The 24,138-nt window shown below is 39.2% G+C and overlaps 1 protein-coding gene across 4 annotated transcripts; it reads right to left on the bottom strand.

Annotated features, from left to right (window-relative positions):
- Positions 1–4,924: 4,924 nt before the first annotated feature.
- On the bottom strand, positions 4,925–23,772 carry LOC125539322 (DNA topoisomerase 4 subunit B (DUF810)). Of its 4 annotated transcripts, none has more exons than XM_048702750.2 (29): positions 23,179–23,772; positions 22,981–23,045; positions 22,009–22,238; positions 21,822–21,885; positions 21,579–21,726; positions 20,978–21,145; positions 20,805–20,903; positions 20,440–20,646; positions 20,202–20,303; positions 17,461–17,688; positions 16,555–16,638; positions 15,468–15,554; positions 15,187–15,372; positions 14,948–15,100; positions 14,131–14,223; positions 13,313–13,384; positions 12,736–12,853; positions 11,551–11,723; positions 10,582–10,648; positions 9,393–9,548; positions 8,125–8,231; positions 7,947–8,024; positions 7,754–7,849; positions 7,488–7,583; positions 7,213–7,396; positions 6,490–6,704; positions 5,765–6,050; positions 5,448–5,647; positions 4,925–5,358 (listed from the first exon to the last, which is right to left on the bottom strand). In XM_048702750.2, exons 1-26 carry the CDS (start codon positions 23,755–23,757, stop codon positions 6,553–6,555), a joined length of 3,792 nt encoding a protein of 1,263 aa, XP_048558707.2. In that variant the 5' UTR covers positions 23,758–23,772; the 3' UTR covers positions 4,925–5,358; positions 5,448–5,647; positions 5,765–6,050; positions 6,490–6,552. The 4 variants fall into 4 exon arrangements, with proteins under 4 accessions (XP_048558707.2, XP_048558708.2, XP_048558709.2 ...); XM_048702751.2 differs by having other exon boundaries at positions 22,009–22,279; positions 23,179–23,471; XM_048702752.2 differs by lacking the exons at positions 4,925–5,358; positions 5,448–5,647; positions 5,765–6,050; positions 6,490–6,704 and having other exon boundaries at positions 7,217–7,396; positions 7,754–7,845.
- Between the last annotated feature and the right edge of the window lie 366 nt (positions 23,773–24,138).

The following is a 24,138-nucleotide window of genomic DNA, read 5'->3' as shown; positions in this document are numbered from 1 at the left end:
AAATGAACCTTGCTTTATTGAGCTTGGTAATGAAATATCAATTTTATAGTTCTCATAACGAAGATGTTACCTCTCATTTAAATGATTTCATTGAGCTATGTGATATGACAAAAATATGTAAAGGTGGAGGTTGATATTGTCGAACTAAAACCTTTTTATTTTCACTAAGAGCTAGAGAAAAAGAATGGTTGCTATCTTTACCTAAGAATAGTATTGATTCATGAAATAAATATAAAGATTATTTCATTGGAAAATACTATCCTCCTGTAAAAATCATACAATTAATAAATCTTATCATGAATTTCAAACAACTTGAGCATGATCATGTAGCCCCAGCTTGGGAAATAATCAAAATTATAACTAAGATTGTCCTGCATGGGTTTTGATTGATCGGATGGTATTACAAACTTTACATGATGTATTGGACTATATGTCTAGGAATCTACTAGACTCTGTTGCAGGTGAGACCTTCATGGAAATTATACTTTGGGAAGAGCCACCAATCTACTTGATGAGATGATGGCAATTTATGGCCAATGTCACACTAAAATAGCTCCAACAGGTAAGAAGCTAAGTTATGTAGAAGAAATTGCTTGCTTAAATTATAAAGTTGATATGAGTATGTCTAGGATTACTTCCAAACAAGTTCTTATAGATCCTAAATATGTTCCTATAACATAACTTACTAAACAAAATAATGATCAAGTTGATGTGAACTTTATTGCAAGAAACAATTTTAACAACAATGCTTATAAGAACATTTTGGTAACAACTATGCTAGAGCATCTTCTCAAAATACCCAAGATTCTTATGAAAGTTCTTACGACCATAATAATATACCTACTTATCACTCCTGAAGGGGTCACTTGTTATCTTGGGTGGTGAATTTTATTGATCTGGATTCTAGTAACTGCGATGAAGATCTGGTTAGATAAACTTTATCGTCTAGTGATACACACGGGTTCTTTCCATCCCTCTACCTCAACATGGCATGCAAGATTTTGTCTCTTGGAGCTTCATGGAAAACGGTTCATTTTTGGTCTGGTCAACCTACTTCGTGGAATGGGACCATCAACATGGAACGAAAATGAGAAGTACTAATGGCATAGGACAAACCAATGTTAACCCTATTTGGTGTAAGGTTTGGTACAAAGGTTAAGATTTTTATTTGACGTATGTTGCATAGTACACTCCCGTGTCGTGTTACACTTGCAAATGGACATATGAAAGTATTGCCACGATGTTTGTCCTGCTTTTATGGTCCGAAAGTAGGGTCGGCCCTGAGGGGGCGGAAGGGGCGGCCGCCCCAAGCCCCCGATGGCTTGGTTCTTTGTTCCCTATACATGTTTGATGTTTAGCCCATATAGTAGATCGATCGATTGATTTTAGAGAAAAGAAAAAGGAACCATAACAAATCGATTACTTCTCGGCTTGCCGCACGCCGCATACTTCTTGCCTACTACTCCTCTCCCTCGATTTGCCAATGAATCAACCATGCCAATGTCTATGGCACCCCACCAGCGTATTTCAGATGTGTTTTTTGGCTGCTAGGCACAATTAGTGGAAGTAGGTAATGTGATTTTCCAGATTCCAATCAATCTTATCTTCAATGCAAATCCCCTCTTTCAATAGTCTTGTCAGATCATTCATTTGTTTGAAGAAGTTCATCCTCATATATATGTCCTCCTCACACTGATTTCTTGTGTTGATTGGGATTAGAAAAGAGGAACTCCAAGTTTTCTCGTGACTCGGAAGCGGCGGAAAAATCTTGCAATTTCTAATTTCAAGCCATCTAGGTACTTTGTTCCATGCCTTTCTTAACATTTTATTTTAACTAGCAGCATTCTTAATTACTTGTATCATATGTTTAGGTGGTACTTAACAAGATTTGTTGTTAATTTAAAATTGTTAGCTAGAATCCATATGATAATAGAGTAAAAGAGGAAAACATGAATATGAATTGAGTGAGTTCCAAAAAGAGGATTGGCATTTTCTTAAACATATAGAAGTACTTCTACCGCTAGGAATTCTGAGGAATTAGCTTTAGTTTATCGTTGAAGAACAACCTAGTAAAAAATATGATGATATTTTAGTTGGCACAAAAGTGCCATGATTCACGTAACATAAAAAAAATAAGTGTTGATTGATAAGAGCGACAAACTATCATTATAAATGTTTATGCTCTCGGTTTTTTTTGGATAATCCAGGTGACAGGGCAACACAAAATATAGTGTACTAAGTAGTACTGTATTTATTTGCACTTAAAATAGGAAAAAATGTGGCCTTAGGGCCCCTCTACATTGGCCCCTGAAATCTCAGGACCAGCCATGTCCGAAAGATACAAAACAGATGTTATTTCTCTGCAAAAAAGCAAGACAAGTTGAAGGAGGCTAGGGATCAACGAAATTATTAATACAACCGGCGAAGTTGATGTAATGGGAAGGCGGTTCTGGGATTCCTACTTCTTTTACCAAATTAGAATTTGTCTGTTGTGGATGTTCAGAATGTTCTGGGGGTGATTGCAATTACTATGTGGTATTTGTGGTGGGAAAATATGTAAGTTGGTCCATGAGGAGACAATTCAAAGTGCCTTACAAATTTCAATGGGGACTCGTGCACTCACGACTAGCTTTTTGTCATTGCTTCTTCTCCAAGGCTACCATGTAAAATGGGGATGGATCATGCCCCCTCGTGGTTTCGTCAAACTAAATGTGATGCATCTTTTGATCAAGACCTGCTTAGGGACACAGTTGGGGCGGTCCCGAGGGATAACAAGGGCAAACTCATTGAATGTGTGTGGGGGGGGTGCGCAAATATCTTAACGGTTGAAGCTTTGGCTCTCAAATTCAGTCAATCACTTGCACAAAGGGCGGGGCTACAATTGTCTCGTTATTAATTCCGATAGTTTGGAGGTCATTGAAACCATGAAGAATGGAGGACAATCAACAGGTGCGGCGGTGGTGTTTTTTGACGACTCTTATCATTTTGCTTGTGATCTTCGTATTTCTAGGTTTGAGCATTGTAACAAAGTAGCAAATAAGGTCGCTCATGAGCTTACTAGGTTGGCTTGATTTCATCCGACTAATTGATTGGTTTGAGGAGCCTTTAGATGAAATTATGGCCCTTCTCACAAACGATGTTTCAAATGAATAAAGTTGGTGGTTTGATTTTAAAAAAAATGTCATAAAAGAATTAAGTGCTACACACACAAATCAATACTATGGCCAGTAGCAAGCTTGAAAACCTAGACAACATATCACACAAAATTGATAATCTGGCACATGATGTTGAAATGCTTAAAATAAAAAAATATGCCTTCTAAAGATGATATGTCTAAGTCTTTAAAAGCTATAGAGGCTAAAATATATTATACACACTTGTCATGATTAGGGCTGGAAGGGAGAAAGAGAGATTGCAAAGAGAAACTGGCTGAATTATTTGCTGAAAGTGGTATTGAAGAGGTCGACTTTAGGTACCATTGAAACCACTATTACCGAGGAACTTAAAGGATTATATGTTCGCAATATTCCTAAAAAATGGCTTGGAGAGGCCATGAATTTAGTCAATGATGATCCCACTAGTTTAATATCATTGCAATTATGCAAAAAGTGGCTTTGGAGAGGTCAAATCTTAGGTAGTGTTTATCTCACTATTTTGGATAAAGAAACTTACAAATGTGATGATTGTACTCTTGCTGAAATGATAAAGGTTCTACAAGAATTTGTTAAAATGCCTAATGCTAAAGAATGCAATAGTCTTTACATAACACATTACAGAAGGCGTCATAAAAAGCTAGAGAAGAAAAACTGAAACTAGAAGTTCTATTCCAGAAAAAATTAGAAGATGGATGGGAACTAAGATCACAATTAGTAACTTTGAGTTTAATGATTTATGTGCAAGCATTTTGTATGATGTTTTGAGTTTAAAGACTATGTCTGATTGTTTCTTGAATTTACATTTAGCAAGCAAATTCAACTATCAAGAAGCCATTGGGAAGAGTAGATGATGTCCCTATTATAGCAAATCAAAATTATGTTCCCCTGACTTTACAGTAACGGATATCGAATGCAATCTTTCATGTCCCGTTATGCTAAGAAGACCATTTCTGAGAACAATTGGGGTTGTTATTGATATGAACAATTGGGGTTGTTGTTGATATGAAAGAAGGTTTGATTCCCTGTAAGAACAGGGATGGAACACTTCTCAATGAAGAAAATCAAACTACCAAAAAGTCACTTTGGTGCAAGGGTGCATTTGAGCCCTATATTTTGAATAGTGTCAAAATGGTATTTTTGAAGTTTAAAAAAATCCAAAAATAATTCCACATGTTCATATGGATGTATGTTAAACATGTGCAAACTCTGATGATGAAATAAGTAACCATGTGAATTACACACAAATGACAAAATCGTGATTCTGAAAAGATGAACATAGCATGGATTATTCAGCATTTAGAAATCATCATTTTGTCTTTTTATAGCTCACATGTTTACTTATTTCATCACCAAAATTTACACATGTGTAATATCCATCCATATGAACATGTAGAATTCTTTTCAGCATTTTTTGAAATTTTAATGTGATTTTTAAACTATTTAAAATAAAGTCCTCTAATGCACCCATGTTTCAAAAATCCACTCTCATCAAACTACCCTATGAATCTATTATGAGAGCAACATATTCTTTGGGAAAACGATAATGGAAAATCTACACCTATTCAGTTAAAGAAGTCAGGTTTATCAATATAGACAGATCCATAGCTTAGGATTTAAGCCCTACCGGAGCAAGGTCAGTGGGGCACAGAAAACAGGGTTGCCAAAAAATACTAAGAAATCATAGAGGCACATGAAAGAAAGTCATATGATGCCACATACTAGTCAAAAAAGAACCTCCAAAGTTCAGAACACAGCAGTCACGCTATAAATGTTTTGAGTAAGCTTCCCATTGGCTGATCTCAGTTTATATACTGGATTCGCTTCAGTATTAGTACATACATACATATAGCCATATCAGAAAAGTACTGTCACTGTCTTGCTATTCATGTATATACCATTCCTCTCTTGAAAAAAAAAGATAGAATAATTACCGACGATTTTACATAAACAGGAAAAAGGAAACCATCTCCAACAAATTGTTTGACAAATGGTGCATCTATTGTACTAATTCATCGCCATAAAAAAATCAATATTTTTTGTAAATAAAATTCATTGTCATCCACAGATTCGGCTATACTGGCTGATATCTGCAAACATTTTCTGGAATACAATATTTAGAAGCTTGGTTTTGAAGGAGGTCGCCCAACCCTTCCTTTTTCCGCATATTTACACATGCAAGCCTGTTTTCACTTCTCATTAAGTGCTGGACAATGCAGAACAAAATTTGGCGTCTTGTGAGTGAAAAATCAAGCTGTTCTATGAAAAGATCAGAAATGCTCGCGGACAATGTACCTGGTGATCTTTCCTGGAATCTGTTAGTATCTGTGATACTACAATACAACAGATCTCCACATATATTGATCTGCAGCGAAGATTTAATCAAGCTGGGGAGGCAGGATTACGTCACCACAGGTGGCTGCTATGATTTCCACATGGAAATTGCACTGAGAAAGAACAGAAACTTAACATGTAGTATTTTCAGAACTGAGACCCTGCAAGACAGAAAATAGGAACATTATTTTCAGAACAGAGATCCTGCAAAACAGAAAAGATAACAATTTATTTTTTTCGCTTGGCACATCGTATGTGGTACTAGTGAAGTAACTTACCTGTGATGCTTCTCTTCCTTGCGAGGGAAAATCTTCATCTCTTTTAGCTGGATCATGATGATCTCAGGTAAAAAGCTCAGTTCGTCATTCACAAACACCAATTGAAGCTTCTTTGCTTCTTCCTCATCTCTTGCTTAGTGCCAGGTGGCATCAAATGAGGTCGTAACCGTTTAAAGATCGGGACGCCATTAATCCATTATGTGTAGAAAAAGGCCTTATAGCAATGCCTTCGTTCGCTACTTCGTGAACATATGCAAAGTTGCATCTTCTGTCCAAACAGCGTGATCTGCAACGTTGACGAGCCTTCTCATCAAAACAAATAAATAACACCCTACTCGTTCTGAATTTTACAAGTGCAATAACTTTAAAAAGTTAAACAATAATTTAAGAGTGCATAAAAACACAAACATGAAGATGTGGATATAATCATTAGGAAGGATGTTGTGTTAATCATATAATCACAGGGAATGCTTCATCCCTTGTGGATAAAATTGAAGTCTACAATATTCATCAGACATTGTAGCATTATATGCAGGAACAAATGTTTGTGCATAGTAACTCCACAGTCCATGGAACGGGCATAAGTAATTCAATGCAGCATGTGAAGGCAATAAGAGGTAAAAAGAGGGAACATTAGGTTCAGCTTGACTGCAGAAAACAAAGGGATAACATCTATTTGCACGTATCCATGTGCTATACAAATTTAGATTTTTCTTATTACTTGCCTATTTCACAGATATGTGAAGGACATGTGCAAACTCAGCAGAATTTTCCAACCGAGACACCTTTTACTGCCAACTAGCTTCTTGCAGTTTCTTCTTCATAATCCTAAAACTCTGCTGCCCAGTTTCTGACCAATTAAATGAAGCACCCCTATTCAGCATGTCTGAAAATATAGGCACTTTAGATGGTGCATCCTTCACAGGAACATCGTCATAATCTGCATCAACGGAGAACTTGCGGTCATTACATAATTCTTCAGATATGTAATGAAATGATTGTACTTCAGATATGTATAACATTTGAGGTGAAGTCTACTTCATTTTACTTCACAGGAACTGAAATGATTGTAATTCTTCAGATATGTATAACAGTTGAGGTGAAGTCCGCATGCTACTCGAAACACGCATCGGCAGTGAGGAGCATGGGGCACTACGGAGTGGTGATTACAGAACTGACATGACATCATTTGGTTGTTTATGACGAAACCCCACAGACAATTAGGGGGGGGGGGGGGGGGGGGTGTTAGTGGAGGATATCCATAAGTTTGATCCCATAGGTTTAGCATTTTGGGGCTGTGAGTATGTAAGGTAGATCAGAGTTATGTGCATGTGTTTTGATAATGATGAACTGAAGCAGAGGATCAGGGACCAAATTACAGAAAATAATAGCGCGTATTACTGTTGCTGAGAGACTTAAATCATAATGCATCACTAATTTTGTCTCACCTGAGGACCTTGGAAGATGATACTGGATTTTCAAAAATGTGGAGGCACCATTATCCTTTTTATGGCACAAAACTCGAAGGAGGGTATGGATATCATGTACATTTCTTCTCCGAGCAGCTGCGGGTTCAAGATGGTGTGACATATGTTCACTTGCTTTCATCAGCAAATCAATGATAATATCAGCCTGAAAAACAGCAGTCGGTAGCTTTCCTTAAGTTAGTTACTGCATAGCATTTTTCTTGGATAAAAGATTGAAGGAAAAAGAAGCACTAGACCTTTAGCACATAGAGGTCTAAAATCTGCTGAGCTAATTTAGCCTCCTTTTCAATAACATCTGATGGTAAACCTTGGCCTTCTGCTATAAAAAGATCCTGCAAGAAAATATTCAACAGTTATAAAAAATAAATCTTACAATCATATATCCAGTTTCATAAAGGTGTCAACTTGTTAAAATGATATGCTCAATGTCTTGCAAGCCTCTTGCTTCTTTTCTAACTCACAATATGTACAACATACATGTGCTTAAGTCTTATTTTTTCACCTTGAGAATAGCCAGATCATCTTTCATCAAATTCACATCTGTCTCCAAAAATGCGCGGGATGGACCTCCATCAAGTAGGACCCAAATGAATCCTTCCTAATTAAAGTTAACATTTGAAATTTAACCATCTTGTACATCAAATAAATAAGATATTTTTGAAAAAACTGCACCTATGAGAGCATTAGACATATACCATGCATGCTTGAAAAACTCTCAGCACAACTCGGTCTCTCAACACGTCAACGATTAGATCACATACCTGATCAAGAACCTGCAGCATATGTCATTCATCAGTTAATAAGGCTAAAAGCAAGACATGCTTACTGACTGAACATGTAGGTAACTAGGTATCCCAAGTTTGGATTCACTGCCTGTTCAATTGTAGGGATAAAAATCTCCATGCGTGCACTTTCAACGCTAGTACGGTACAAGGAGAAAAGAAGCGAGTCCCTCATATCCCAGAAAACAGCCCTTGTTCCTGCAAAACATTTCTCTGGCAACTCAAGTGAACTGTATCGGGATAATGATTCTTCCAAGAAATATCAGGCTAACGCAACAACAGAAGAGTGCAAAACTATTATTCCTTATACATTTAAAATGAAATTTCGTTTGTGTATTGCTCGGGAACGAACACAGGAAGTTCCACAATTGCAGCAATAGTACATCGCCATGATCTATGGTGTACCTTACCCAAAGCACATATTGGTCTAACTGAAGTGCTATACAATGAGCTAGTTGTATTATAATGGCTCAGTGGGGGTATGTGCACATTACGAGGAAACATAAAGTGAATGCCCTACCAGAGAGAGAGAGAGAGAGAGAGAGAGAGAGAGAAAGAGAGAACCTACTCCAATATAAAGCAGCTCAAGAAAGAACAGCTCAGCCAATTGCTAGAAGTTATGACAGTATACACTAGATACGCCATATGGATTTTATATTCTTGTTCATATATTTCCCAACTGCATATTTATGCAGCCAAAGGAGCACTAGATTAGCAATTTGATGGCAACTCTAGCAATATACTATCATGGGCACATGGCATCAGATGTCCAGTCCGTTCAGCCCGTCAAGTGTTGAGTCCCATGGAGTTGGTGCACCTAGGGTAGCCATAGCACAATACAAGGGTCGGCTGAATAGGCTTAAGAATAATTCAGTCATCTTGGGGGCAAGTTGATATTTAAGTTAGATGGAAAGTTATCTTATCTTTAGAAGGAAATTTTGGTTTAGACATACATTCTTTCTCTAGAGGATGAGTTCAGTTGGTATTTTAGGGCTGAAACGGTTCTGGTACACGCGGCTCTGATTCTATCAGTTAGGACTTCTTCAAGTTCAGCGCTCTCACACATTAGTTCCACGAGTCCACGGTCTAATCTCATCTTTCTTTTAAAATCCCTCCCATTCAGCCATGCTGATCAGCTCAATACGGTAATTACCCAGATGTACTAGTCGAACATTACAACACTTCCCTAGATTTTAAGAGTTAAAGATAAACAAATAGCAAAATGTTTCTAACAGGTTGCCTGTTCCATGATGTCATGACTACGAACTATCGAATAGAATGTATTCTTAAATATGCTTGCATAAAGTTTATTTCAACTAATAGAAGTGAATTGTGGAGAGCACAGACTAAGTAGCTCACCAATGAAGTTCAAGATCGTGTCAGTTATATTCACCGCAGTCCTTCGCACATCATCAAATATTGTAAATAACTCATCAATCGATTCATCAGAAGGCGAACTTTTTGAAGTAGCTCCTTCACTGGCCATATAAGACAAATAGTCTAACAATCCCACAGCTGCAAGAAAAGAGGAACAAACATTAGTCATGTATAATTTTCCTTCCATATACTGTAACTCATCAATCGAATCATCACACGATGACGATTTTTCAGAGAACTCCTTCACTAGGCATATAAGACGAGAAGAGTCTACCAACTCCACGACTTTAATATAAGTACAGGAACAAATACTACTTATGCATAAGGTATCGTCTATAACACTAAGCTTGGCAAACTTCACATAGGGACAACTTATAACTCTTGCTTCATTTGTTTTGCTCTGTTCTGTTGGTTTTTATATAAAAAAATCTGTTTGTTTTGCTGTTATGCCTAGGAGTCTATGTTTCTGTTTTTGTCTTGCTGTACTTTTGTTATATTGCTGTTATGCCTAGGAGTCTATGTTTCTGCTTTTTTCTTGCTATACTTTTGTTATATTGACGCCTTCAATCTAATGAAAAAGACAAGCAGTCAGTTGTATGTCAGGAAAAAAATCATAACCCTTGCTTACGGTATCAACAGTCTAAGAAGCCCATGGCATAAAGGCTCGAATTTCTCACCACCAATGCTCCTAGACATGCATATGAAATTCCTCTAGAGCAGCTCGTTAAACAGTATTTGAGCTTGTAACCCTTTTTAAGGTCAATCTAACAGCCCCCCAACCCTGCATTGTTCATAAGTCTCCATTGACCCATATGATTGCACAAACAAATGCCGCCCCAGTTAGGGAAGAAAAAGGCATAAAAATAATTGGTTACCATGACTTCAAGGATACCTTGATAACAACCATGTGATATGAAAATTACAGAAGGACAAACTTGTTTGGTATTGCTGTGGAAGTGTGGATTTTGAAACACACTTACTTCCAATAGATTTGATCATACTAGTTAGTTAATAGCATTGTTTTTTGGAGTTAAAACAACAAAATCTTGCTAGAACTAATAAGACTAGTAAGTCGAAAGCATGTTTTTGGATCTACAACAACAAAATCACTCACTAACTAGACACAATGCAGCACTGTAACAACAAAAATGGGCCACAGAGGGTGGATTACCTGACTGGACATCGACCCAGGATTGTTTGATGCCCTCTTCTATGGTATCAAGTTGATCTCTAATGTACTGCAGCATTCAGCAAATAACTGGATCATAAGAAAATTGATACTAAAAATAGTGCATGTGGTGACAAGAATAATGGAAGCGATTCTGTTTATCTAGACCATATAGAAGATTAAAAATGCCGGCAAAGTTATAGAACTTTTATGAAATCATTCCATGACAAGATTAGGGATGGCAGAAGGGATGGTTTGAGCGGGTAACGCTATCCAAAACCCGCCAATGCAAGCCTGGTACTCGTCTGGCCCTCCTTTCATAGACAACAGGTATGGTACCAAGATGGTAACTGGAGGTGCGACGTGCTGAAAAGGGTACAGCTGGATGTTCGTGGGCAATGGGCTGCTAAGAGCTATTTGCAAGTGCGGAGCTCATATGAAGCAACTGGGTCGATATGCTTTTACCTAACACAAAGCAGGCTTACACAATTGTGTGAGAGGTGTGGAGTAGTGAAGTCATTTATTACGTATTTTGATATTCGAGTAACCATGCCCTCTCAGTCCCAGTGACATTCATGGGTATCTTCCATGTAGGAGACAAGCCCCCTGTGCCCACGCTCCACGGGTGCACCCGGATCCGTGGGCAAGACTGCCATTTTCTCATATGTGTTTTGGAAACTCAAAATTATTAAAATAAAACTTTGATTATGGAGGGGTTATGCTTGGTGCAGTGCCGACCTGCGTGTCGAAACTGACTGAGGATTTTTGTAAATATGATGTTTTTCCATAACTGAATAACCCATTTTCAAAACAAAACAAAAACCTTTGATTCTACGACCATGGCAGCATTTGATCAAAATGAACACAATTGGGCATCTACAAAACACAGGTCACAGATGCATTGCTGAAAGGGTTTAATGAAAAATCCAGTCATGCGGTTTGGGAAGAGGTGGGGTAACCAAAATGTCTTGCCTGAAGGGTGTTGAGTTTCACACATAATTGTGGGACTGTCAAATTGTTCAATTTATTAGCCACCTTCTCTTCACGAACTGCAGGCTCAATAGGTTTCCTTCTGGCAAATGGATTAACTGATTCCGCATAACGTGTCAAGACTGGCGCAACAGGTAGCAGGGTAGCTCTAGAAACTGCAATCGAGAAATAACAGATGAAGAAAAAACAGTTATTGATACAACAAAGCAAAAGTAATTAATACCGTTTTTAGAAGATACAAAAAAAGCACTCCCTCCGTAAAGAAATATAAGAGCGTTTAGATCGCTACTTTAGTGTTCTAAACGCTCTTATATTTCTTTACGGAGGGAGTAGATGCTATATACTTGTGAAACTGCTACATGCTATTGTGCTTCATAAGTATTAAGGCATTGCTTAAAAGCAAAGAAGATGATGGCTGTAGCGGTATCCCACAGCCTCTAGGATGTAGTAGGCAAATGTATCAGTCTTTTGATCAGTTGATTCGGTTCATGTATATTTTCAGTTTTTGTTATATGCGCAAAGTTAGGGACTACGATGACACAGGCATTTAAACAACTCACGCAATTAAAAAAAAGCTTCTATAGCAATGCATCAGCATTTAACTTCTGTAGCAACGCACAAGCATTTAGCTGGTATGTCTAATAATCCAAGTACTAATTCAAATATGTACTGAAAACAGTACCACATGTGGCAAACTCATAATCTTTTCAAAGATACATGGTGTTTCACATTAAATTATAATAGTCCTTAAATTGCAAGAATACCAACACAGAGATCTCATGATACCCATTGACAGATCTGTTAATAGTAAACCTAGTCACAAGGCTGTGCAAGTAACACCAGCATCAGTGTGGTGCCTAAGAGTATGATGCCGACTCAGTGTAGTCTTCGTTCCAAGATCATTTGAGGTCAACAGTTCACTTATAAAGTGGGCAGTTCCGTTGACACACCTGACGTGATGAGATTAGGACTCATGTTGGTTACTTACTGTCATACCTACTACTCCCTCTGTTCGGAATTACTTGTCTCGGATATGGATGTATCTAGAACTAAAATACGTCTAGATACATCCATTTCTGCGACAAGTAATTCCGAACGGAGGGAGTACAAATGAGACCTCGTGGGTTCAAGATAGGGCATTGCCATTTACGCAGGATTAAGGCATACCTTGTTGATTTTCCATGTGAAGCAAATAGACTTGAAGGCTGCTAGTGATCCCTATAAGCAGACTCCGCAGGTGGACAATATCCAGAGGTAGACTTGAGTTAAAAAACTGATCAATAGTCTGCACATAGAATGATCAGATAAGCCCCAAGCAAATATAAGAGTATTAACTGAATAAAAAATGAGAAAAATGTGAGTTTGTAATAGAACAGCCGTCAGAATTTTTTTGAAGAACTTCAACATTCAGGCAGTGACTGCAAATATTGAAGATTCTGCCTCCATACTGAACTTCCAAATATTCAGCTTGCATCAAGATCAGATAGCATTTTTTTTAAGGGAAGCCCCGGCAATATAAATAGGAGGCTAAATTTGTGTCCATGATGATGAACCCAAGTGGTGGGATTGTACACCTACTCGTCCAATCAAATGAATGGGCTAGGCTCATTTCCTAGTAATCACCATGTTTACTAATAAGTTTGCACCAAGTCATCCAAAAGCAAGAGATTTTTTTTTGTTCTCTTCATTTTCTTCAGGAACATAAAATATGGTGGTAACTGAGCTCATTAGAAGAAAAGCTGACCTCCTCCACAATCCGGAAGACTTCAACCATAGATGTTGCTAGTTTCCTGTGAACTGACAGAGGCTCCCAATCCTATGGACCAGAGATGAAACAACAGCCCGCATGAACAATTTGTCTTGGACACTTAAAAGAAGACAAAAAAATACATACGAAAGACAAACAAAAGAAATTTATGATGCATAACAAAAGTCTGAAGTAAGAGTTGGCTATTAAAGAGGAATCTTAAATAGAAAAAATTGAAGTACCCAACTAAAGAATGTCATATGGGCTACCGTTATCTTGTTGCGACGGCAGTACTAGTTACAGAGTTGTGTCAATAACAACAACCATATGCGTCTGATTATATTACATATGTAGCACCAGTACAGTTCTGTTGAAACTTACCATGCCAGTTTAAGTAAAATCAACACTGAGCTATCCCACTGCACTAAGGTTGTTCAAATCTGACATTGTAGTTAATATATTATTATCTTGTCACAATAAATGAAGCTCAAATTTTCTTCTTTCTTGGCAAGATTCAACCTGACTGCAAGACTGTAACTACCAATTTAACATCATAAAATGCATTGAGCTAGCAGTCAAGTTACTGTATGAACCATGTGGCACTAAAAATGAATGTGATCAAATTTGCACCAAATAATACCCGCATGCACAATTTTACAATCACGCCACTTTATACCAAAATCTACAGAGGGATTTTCCTATTTTCCATGTGAGCATCAATGCAAAGTAAATACAGAATCATTTTCAGGATGTTCTAGCAAAATTAACTATGCACTAAAAAATCTTAGCAGTGAATTTTGCATAGGGTAACAAACCTCAATCTCAATGGTACGCTTTGTCCACTCCAAAACATTCTCATGTTGAGCATGAAGCCACTGAAGAATGATGGATGAAGAAAAACGATCTATCTGTTTAAAATTTAAAAGGTGTCATTTAGTCCAACATAATGTAACTGTGGAAATGCCACTTGGCATACCAATACAGTTTGATCTAAACTAAAAATGAGAAGTTGCTTGCAAGGTATTTTGAAAGTTAAGTGCATGAAATTTGTTAAGTCCAACATAATGTACTTTAATGTTTGCCTTATAAGTAAATGGAAACTGATTGCTGTTGTGAGAAGTTGCTTGCAAGGTATTTCGAAAGTTAAGTGCATGAAATTTGTTCCATGTGACTCCCAACTCGGTTGTTTATAATTTTATTTTATTTTGCAAAGTGTATAAATAGTTGTCCTGGCATTGTAATAAGATTAGGTTTTGACGTTATGAATAAACTACTAGGGAAGACATTGCGTCAAGATGATTGTGTCAAGAAACAGCAAGGTATCTACGAAATCAGGATAGCTTAGCAGTTTGACAGGCACAATAAAAAAGGTTCTTAGTAGCATATCAAACCACTGACTTCCATAGTTCTACATTACTTTGGTACCATCAGCTATGCAATTAGCAGAACGGATTATACAAGATATTTCATGTTTATAAAAATCGCATCATAGGGGTAGAGGGAGAAGATTATTTTACACTCATTATGTTAACAAAAGCCCAAATGTATAAAGCGTTCCCAAGTATTTTCAGGATAAAGCATACTTTCAAATATTCATGTATAACAAGCACAAAGCACATCCTCATGCCTTACCATGTATGGTTTTAGGAAGTTAGACAATGAAGACCCAGCAGCTTCCCCGTACATTGAGTAAAGCTTCTGAGCTATACAGAGCTCAAAGCTATTCGATGCTCCCAGTATCTCTTTCAAGTTTTCTGAATGATCCGTCCCTTCCAGGAACAGCTCCTTCATACCAATGGTAGTAGCAAACATCATTACAAGTTGACACAACAAAAATATTGCAGCTGAGCCGGACAAGGGAGTTTACTAACCAGTTGTTGGCCATAAAGTAGGTGAAAGACAGTTAGTGCTACTCTTCCAGCTTCAGGATAATATTTGTGAAGTACTGGGCTGAATGCAGAGCACTCTTTCTCCACTAATAGCTTTAGCTCACTTGCAAGCAATATCAATGGATGCTTAAATTCTGCTTTTGATTGGCCATCTGCTGCAATTAGGGCCTAATGAAGCATAATGGAAATATGAAACATTAAAAATCATGCTCTATTTTTTGCCAAATGTATTTGATAGTGGGACACAGGATGATTTAACTCACATGCTTATATGCAGCTTGAATGGATCTGACAACGAGTATGTGGATCAATGTAGATTCTGCTGAACTGCCAGGCGGGGTCCCAATGAGCTGAAATAAATCCAAAATATATCAAAGCATTGCACTGTGGACCCTGAAAGCAACTTATGAGGCAAATTTGAGTGTCTTAATGGAACCAAAATTTATTAATAAGGCCTTGATTGGATGGAAAGGATCCCAGGTCATTCAAACAAGGCCTAATAAGGGGAACAAGAGAAGGTTAGCATCCCAACACAAAAGACAAACTAACTGATGAGCCAAAACACTCCAAGTGACTTTACATGACAAGAGGGATCAAACTGACCAAAAGGGAGCACTCATGTCCGTGTTTTATTAAGACTGCGAAAAGAATTTGATGGAAGTATTATGAAAAATATCAATTCAGGCCTTCAGGATGATGATCTGTAGCTTATCTTAACTCCTTACAACATTGATTACATTAGCAACCACGGTACAAACATGACTAGTGAACAATCTGATCCAAGTGAAACTTTTTTTGTTTCTTATATCTTCTCACATTCTGTAGGTCATGACTAAAGTCTAGAAGTAGGACATACAAAGCAAAATGTGTGATTTACCACATAACATTTTTAAGGAAAAAATTTTATGAGGAACGTTCATGTACGGCCAGCCAGCAAATATCTCCTAGTTTGAGCAAGTTGTAAACGCTTCTTTTCTGAGAATTTCCCTGCTGAATGGAGTTTAGTGTCAATTATCATGACTATGTCAGGCCTTGCAGGGTATATATAACTTTGATAGTTTGGAATTAAATATGTCACATCAATATTCAGAGATTATCTCTACTTATGTCAAACTAACACAAGAATATTTTTATTTAACCAGAATGGGTAAGGCACTGTAAGGGCAGGATGCATCGGATATACACTCGAGGAACTAGGTATCGATTTAATTAAGAAAAAAGAGGCACGCCAATTCAGTTGGAGAGGACTCAGTCCTGGCCCACTCCCCTGCCCAATTGAGCTAGGCCCCATTCCAGGTAAACGAGGGTGCATATATAGAAGTACTATAGTAGAAATAAAAAAAATCTAACCATGGATTCCTCGTCATCATCATTAAGATTTGCCGCTGAAAGTAACACCAAGTTCAGCATGCTCTCGAAGATTGAACAGTTAGCCTGTACCAGAAAGGCAAGATTAAGAAGCTCTTATGGCAAACTTTGTCGCAGCATTATGCCAGTTTTGCGGATTGGTTTCTGGTAATATAAATCGGAAGGACCAACCCCTTTTTCCCCTATATAAAAGAACTTTTAGACAAAACAAATGTAAATCGGACTAAATCATTGTTGAAACTGATTAAGTTGAAGGCCATGACTCATGAGACAAATAATAATGGATGACTAACCTGCATCTGCAACTGTCTAAGTGTTTTGAATTTATGTTTTTTTTCTCGAATATGCATTTGTCTAGGAGAGAAAATGTCAAGGTGACACAAAGTACAGGCAAAGGCCGAAAAGAGTAGAAATCTAGAAAAACTAACCAAAAGCCTAACTAAACAAAAACCTGCAGAGACACAGAAAACAGCCTACAGAAGAATTAAAGCGGAGAAATAGAAAACTTATGCTTATTCAGTAATAAAAGAATTGGCGGGCCATGGTTATAATTCAACAAACTATACTTCCATCATCTGCTTGGCCTATGATAAATTTCTAACATGGACATGGATATAAACATTTGTCAAATCATAGGTCACAAGACAGTCAGGTTAACTTCAGTACCAGCCTGAACCTAAGAGTTCATCTAAGAAGTAATATAGATGACCTAGGCTATAAGCATCTATGCATCCTTCATGCATTACAGAACAATAACTAAATGATATAACTTGTGTTAATAGGTTTGGTAGAACATGAAGGCACATCTACCTATAAGTTGATGGCCTGATGGATTAAAAAAATCCTCAGCTGAAATATTTAAAGATCCAAACAAGGGAGGTAACAAACCTGACTGAAGTATAAGTGATAATTCTTCAGTTGTCTGCGACACCACATGTTTATTTTAAGAAGGGCACTGTCCACCAAATTTAGAGCGCCGTTGCTTCCAAATCCTTCCACAGAACAAACAAAGCTATCCATATACAGCTCTGCTTCTCTAACATTATTATGTAACTGAAGTTTCTGTATCTGAAGATCTGTCTGTTTCAGTAGAAGAATTTCCCTAGTTTGAGCAAACTGAAAAAAAGGAAATTAACCATACAAATCAGTATGGCATCACTGGCATGGTACTAGCACTAACAAAATGCTCTTGCCAAGAAAAACATTTTTGAAGAATGGAAGAAGGAAGCTTTCCATGTAAGAAGTGAGCTGAGCAGAATAAAATCGAATTAGTTTATCATTCACAAGACAATCGGTCTGTACCAGTTGTTCAAAAACAAGTCTGAAAATGTTTCTCAATTCTAAGTTCGTATTGGAATATGTCTATATACATCCGTATGTAGTTCGTATTGGAATATCTAAAAGGGCTTATATTGAGAAACGGAGGGAGTACTATAAACATAACAGTTGGTGGCGCTGGCCCGTCTGCCGCTCCCTTTGCTCTGACAAGTGGGACCCTTGCAATTTTCTAAACCACCCCGGAAGTTGAGTTGTTTTTGCCCACAAGAACCACCCAATCATGTGGCTTAACCCAGGATTTAGGTCCACAACTGTTTTGTAGTACTATATTATCAGCCAAATTTGGACCAGCATGTGTAGTCTATGCAATATATTGTCCATGGCAAAAGTGAGTTCACTGTTTCAAATATGCCTGTCATTTTTCTGGTAGTGATTTCAATACGCAAATAAAAATACTGTTAATATTCCTTCTATCTGTTTGTGACAAATGGATCTTCTGCAACTCCAAATCTAACAGTATGCATGATTATAATGCCACAGTAACGTGACGCAGTAACGGACGAACAACTTGCTACTACTCCCTCCATTCCATAATGTAGTGCTTCCTCTATCCACGTGCTCCAACTTTGACCGTAAATTTAACTACCAAGACCGATTGCGGCGGGAGCAAAAATTATATCAGTGAATTCGTATTCGAAAGAAGTTTTCAATTATATAATTTTTTCTCCCGCCGCAGTTGGTCTCGTAGGTTAAATTTATGGTCAAAGTTGGACCTCGGGAAGCGCGGGCGCACTATATTTTGGAATGGAGGGAGTATAAAAGAAATGCCTATTATTCAACACAGAACTCTGGCTAAAGTTCAGTTTTCAGCATTGGACTCTAAAACTGTTTTGAGTTGCAAACATAATCTGCTGGAACATACTTTTCACCCTCAGATGGTTCTGCGGGTGGTTTTAACTGACATGGATGCCATGTGTCCACCACCTCACTGCCATGAACAAACAAATACTACAATGAGGCACAATCTAAAACAAGCCCCACCATTTTGATTAAAAAAATCACAATAAATGCTAGAGATGGAAGAAAAATTGGTAGGAACAGATGAATACATGGAACTTGGTATAGCAATGATGTGTGGACACATGTCATCCACGTCACCCAAAACCACTTGTGAAACTACCAGAGGGTGAAAAAGCATGGTTTCTGTTAAGAGTTATATTATATTGCATGTATAGCCTGCATATTCTCCCCGTTGTATGAGGGGTTTTCTGCATATTTCCCACCTGTACATGCATATATATATTGGCCATTGGCCCTCAGGAAATACAAGTTGCATATTTCCTAACATGGTATTAGAGCCCTAGGGTTTTTTTTTAGGCACGCGCAACTCGTGCTTGATCCTCTCTCGTGCCGCCGGTTTCTGTTCTTGCCGGCTACGCTGCTGCCTACCGCTGCTGTACCTCCCATCCACCCACAGGTCAACGCCCCAATCCCACAGGCCAAGTCCCCTAGGTCGAAGGCATGCGTCGCCCGCCTGCTGAAGCACTCGCCTGCAGGTCTTGGCCCTGGAGCTCGCTGCCGTCCTGGTCAACTCTGCCCTGCCGGATCCATCCAGCTTCAGGCCTATTTGCTACGTGGGGTAGTAATCCCTCGGATCGCCGTTCACTTTCTACTTACTGTGTTTTTCTTGGTGGTTCTCTCATTGCCTGGAAGACAAAGAAACAGACTGCAGTTTCCTGTTCGAGCGCAGAGGCTGAGTTGCAGTCTATGGCTTTGTTGACGGCAGAGGTGTCTTGGTCATGATGGTTACTTCAGGAGTTTGGTGTTTCTGTCCTACTCCCCTCTTGTCAGACAGTATAAGTATTATCAGTATAGCACGTCGCCCTGTGAAGCATGAGCTCACCAAGTGCTTCTATTGTGCGCGCTGGTGTGCAGGATCGGGTTATTGCTCTTCAGTATGTGCCTTCCGAGTTACAGTTGGCGGATTTCTTTACGAAGGTCTGGATTAGAGTGCAGCATCCAAACTCAGTGTTGTGGATCCACCCTGAGTTAGAGGGGGGGGGGGGGGGGGGGGGGGGTAGAGTTATATTATATTCCAGTATAGCCTGTATGTTTGCCCCATCGTATGATGGGTATTCTGCATATTTACCACCTATATAATACTGTATATATTAGCCATTGGCCCTCAGGATATACAAGTTGCATATCCCCGCAGAAAAAAAATATGAGTTGCATATTTCCTAACGGTTTCAATGGTTGAAGGTTGTGAACCAACCGGTCTGAAGAGTTCAGGGTTGAAAAGTAGAATTCTTCCGATAAAAAAAGGGGAGCAAACAGTGTAGCAAATAGACCTTCTGGAAAAGCACCCAAGCATACAGGGCATCATGCAACTTTTGGGTAATGCCCAATATAGGCCAGGTCAGCTTCATTGTTTCAAGTATTTCATCAGCCTCCTGGTAGCAAACAGAATAACACTGTCAGGAACTCAAGATGCAACCTTTGACTTAATGCCACATTGTCGTTCAAGAACAATTCTGGTACATATGCAATAAAGTGAGTTTTCTAAGCATACCAAAAAGAAAAACAAACCTCTACAAGTTGCCCATCTTCAAGAATATCGAAGACACTGGAGAGTAGCTTCTCATATAGCCTAGAATTAAAATGATAGCTCTGAGTCCAATGGTAGGTTTCGCCTTTAAGGCCGAACTTCTTTGAAGCTGTAGATAGTCTTGTGTTGTATCTTTCAATGATAGTCAAGACCTCAATACGCCCATCAGGAACACTCACGACCCAGTCCTGGAATAGTTTATGATGCAAATATAGACGCAACTCAGTATTGAGACCGAGGGCAACTTGAAGAGAAAGATTAAATAATTGATGTGGCTTATGAGACACTAGTAACATTAATGATTAATCAATACAAAACGATGTAAGATATGGATAATGGTACTTGCCTCTGTATTTTTTAGCTTGGAGAGAACTATCCGCAATGTTTCACTCATGTTGCACTCATGAGATGCTGAGAACAGAAGTAATTCTTCTAGAACATTTACCTGGAGAGAAGAATTGTGAATAATAGTTTGAACAAGCATCCATGCTGTAGAGAGAAACAACTAAAGATTCTTGCCTGTCTTCTTTGCCATTGTACACGCAATCTTTCTGTTGGGAAATCAAATTTGCCAACAGAGCTTAATAGTTGTAGTGCTATGCAAGGCACGTCAAGTTGTCCCTGCACCATCTTCGAACCAATACGTCTTAAAGCTCTCTTAGCCAATGTATCCATAGATTCTGATATCTGAAATAATGTGTTCTTATAGTGAGTTCTATCCACACTAACCCCTTGTATTATAATCAGGGAAACAGAATAAAAAGAAGTTCAAAACCACCAAGAACCAAAAAGAATGAACTTCTCCTAGCTAGAACCTTCTGTCCTTGGGTCAGCATAGGAAAATTTAGAGTCCCAAAAAAAGAAGAAAATGGTATTTTAATGGGCAGATAAAAGGGAAAACAAATACAAATAGAGTCCTTTGATAGTCTAATCTTCCAGAGATCATTATGCAGTATGCATACTTCCAGTATGCACACATGGAATGAAGGGAGACCACATGAGTTTGGCAACATGTGACCCTTGCTATCATTGCCAAGTATTTTAAAAGCAAATCACAAAAGTTATTTTAGTTAAACTAACAAAACGATGGGACAATACAGAAATTGGTGAAGGACCTTGCCTCCATTTGTACTCGGATCAAATCAAGATGGTGGGTATAATAATTTTCCATCTGAGGTACTGAATTAGATCCTTCAGTCTTCGACCTCAAACCCTTCAAGAATTTAGGCTTCTTTTCTCTCTTCTCTTCAGCGAAGTACATTTTTCCACTGTTGGTTACATATCATTAAGGAAGAGATCACAACAATGAGTTAATGGTGTAAATATGAATATGGACATCGAGTCGGGTTTATGTGTGAATTACCTGACAAATAGAGAAGCGAGAAGGACCTCATAAGCTGTTTCTCTTAGATCATCATCAGACAATTCTTAAAGGTCGAATACAGAGTACATAATTAGTTCAAGAATACAAATTAGGAAACCCTACTTGCCCTTTGTAAAAAGAGGGGGGAGCCAAGCACAGCACAAATGAAGCATGGACATTTGTCTACCTGCATTTAATCTAGGTAAACCTAGAGAAAGAAGATCCATTTCTTTGGCTTGCCGAGGAGACGTATTTGCCAGACTAAGATCCTTCAGAACATAGGATGCTCCCTGAATGTTAACTGCTACTTTAAAAGAATCACTATGTTTCCTTGCTCTACTTGAGTTCTCTTCTGCAGGTGGTTCGGGTCCAATGTCCGGTGCTACTTTCTTTGGAGGAGAACCAGAGCCTTCTGGCCTTGAAAGAAGAAAATATGAGTTCCCTGATGGCGAGCTCGTCTGTTGAATGGAAAATTCTTAACAATTGCAGAAAAATTGCAAGCAGTTGTTCATGGATCATTAAACTGTTATTTAACTTCTAGCATTTAATTGGTGAATTGCGCACCAAGGTGTAATGGGTTTATGTTTAACACTTCATACAAAACATCAAACATGGTAGGGCAAGACGAGTAATTAGTATCTTCATACAAAGTATTGTGCAGAAGTGCAACACACATATAAACCTCGAAAATGATGGAGGGCTGCTTAAATCTGGTAAAACTCTATTCTTAGCATCAAAGGCTAGTCATCTCAAATTATGCGACTACAGTAAGATACTGCTTAGCGTTGAGGGGGGATTTCATGTCTAGCTGCATAAAAATATTTGCACCATACAGCCATGTCATTAAAAAAATTACTACAAGGTGAATATGCTTCCATTAGACTTCAGCATAGGCTTAGAAGAGTCAAACCATGGCTCTGTAACGCTGCTATTGCTGTTGTTGCACGCGATTTGAATGCATTCTTACTAGTATTAACTAGAGGGGGGCAAACATTAGGATCACTCTTAGCTTCCATCCCCCCGCCAGCTCCTAGGAATTTCTGTTGATATAACACTACTCATTGATTGACCAGGAGCAATTATCCAACGAAACAAGGTGCCAGATCAAACTTCGGAGCTGAAATGGATGGGAAATTTCGAGCGGGCAGCTCAAGCATACCATGATCGGGTACCTCCTGTCGTCAAAGTACCTCCTGGTGGCCTCCGAAGCGTCAAACTGCGCGCCTGATATATCAACAAAAACACACACACCAACCGACAGTTAGCTCAATTCAATTTTCAGAATAAACGCTCCACCCGCGCCGCACACACACGGCCGGGTACGGAGGGGGGAGGGGCATGGGAGAGGCCGCCTTACCGGAGGCGACGCAGTCGAGAGCGTAGTCGGCGCTGACGGCGTCGAGATCGACGCGGGAGAGGTCGACGGCGCGGCCGCCGGCGGAGGAGAGGAGGAAGCCCAGGAGGCGGCGCCGGTCGCGGCGGTACGCCTCCAGGAGCGACGCCGCCGAGTCCATGGCTGCCGCTGCCGCCGCGCGCAGAACCTCTCGAGGGTTTCGGGGGGCGGAGGAGGAGGGAGCGGGGCGGAAAGCTGCGCGGTGCGAGTGCGGAGTGCGCAGAGAAAGTAGCTGTGGGAGAAAAATAACGGAAGAATGGGGGGAGGGGTTTGGTCCGCGACCGGCGTGGGGAACAAACGAGGCCGCACGCAATCGCGTGAGCAGAAACCGTCAAACAGTAACGACGATGGGCAGCCGCCTTGTTCGGCCCTCGGCGGTGAAGGGAGCACTGAAGACGGAAGGCTAGTAGCGAGAGCGACCGGCGTACCGGGTACGGCCGTCTCTCTCCTTTTGAATATTTTCCCTGCGGCAGTTCCTCTCAAATTTTGACGTTCTCTCCTAAAGTATAATATCTGGTCATCGATGGTAGGTCTCCTGCTCATCTGGTGAAGTTTCGGGCTCCTAAATCGCGCCCGATGTGCAGGTGTCGTCTGTCCACAAAGGAGGTGATTTCTCCAAAATCCAAAAGAAGAGAAATTTGCGGGGAGGTGATTCGAAATTCCTGAATCATCTGGCGGTCTGGGTGGGTATATTCAATACTGCTGGATCACAGACCAGCAGACAACCGTGGGTCCTCCATTATGTGAGATTCCAGAACGGCTACATTTCGAATATTTCACCTTTTTACTGAACACTCGGTCAATCGAGCCACTGCTTTTTCCCGATGTGATGGTTTACTGAAGCGAAATTGCACCAGTACTACGAACAGTCCTCCCTTCCATGGCAACCAGCTCAGTAAAATGCTTTGAAAAATTATACTGTAA

Source organism: Triticum urartu, chromosome 2A (genome assembly GCF_056163025.1).
Source record: "Triticum urartu cultivar PI428250 chromosome 2A, HENAU_Tu73, whole genome shotgun sequence".
In the NCBI taxonomy this organism is placed as follows: Eukaryota; Viridiplantae; Streptophyta; class Magnoliopsida; order Poales; family Poaceae; genus Triticum; species Triticum urartu.
The sequence above is the reverse complement of the archived record's forward strand: the minus strand, read 5'-3'. Positions and strand labels throughout refer to the sequence as shown.

What these genes read in the sequence shown, in the direction of transcription:
- LOC125539322 (XM_048702750.2), bottom strand. Translation starts at nt 23,757, where the DNA reads ATGAGCAGGAGACCTACCATCGATGACCAGATATTATACTTTAGGAGA. An exon ending in ATCACTTATACTTCAGTCAG is followed by an intron (nt 16,639 to 17,460) that starts GTTTGTTACCTC and finishes TTTCTGGTACAG; the next exon opens with GCTAACTGTTCAATCTTCGA. An exon ending in TGAAACTCAACACCCTTCAG is followed by an intron (nt 10,649 to 11,550) that starts GCAAGACATTTT and finishes TGAATGCTGCAG; the next exon opens with TACATTAGAGATCAACTTGA.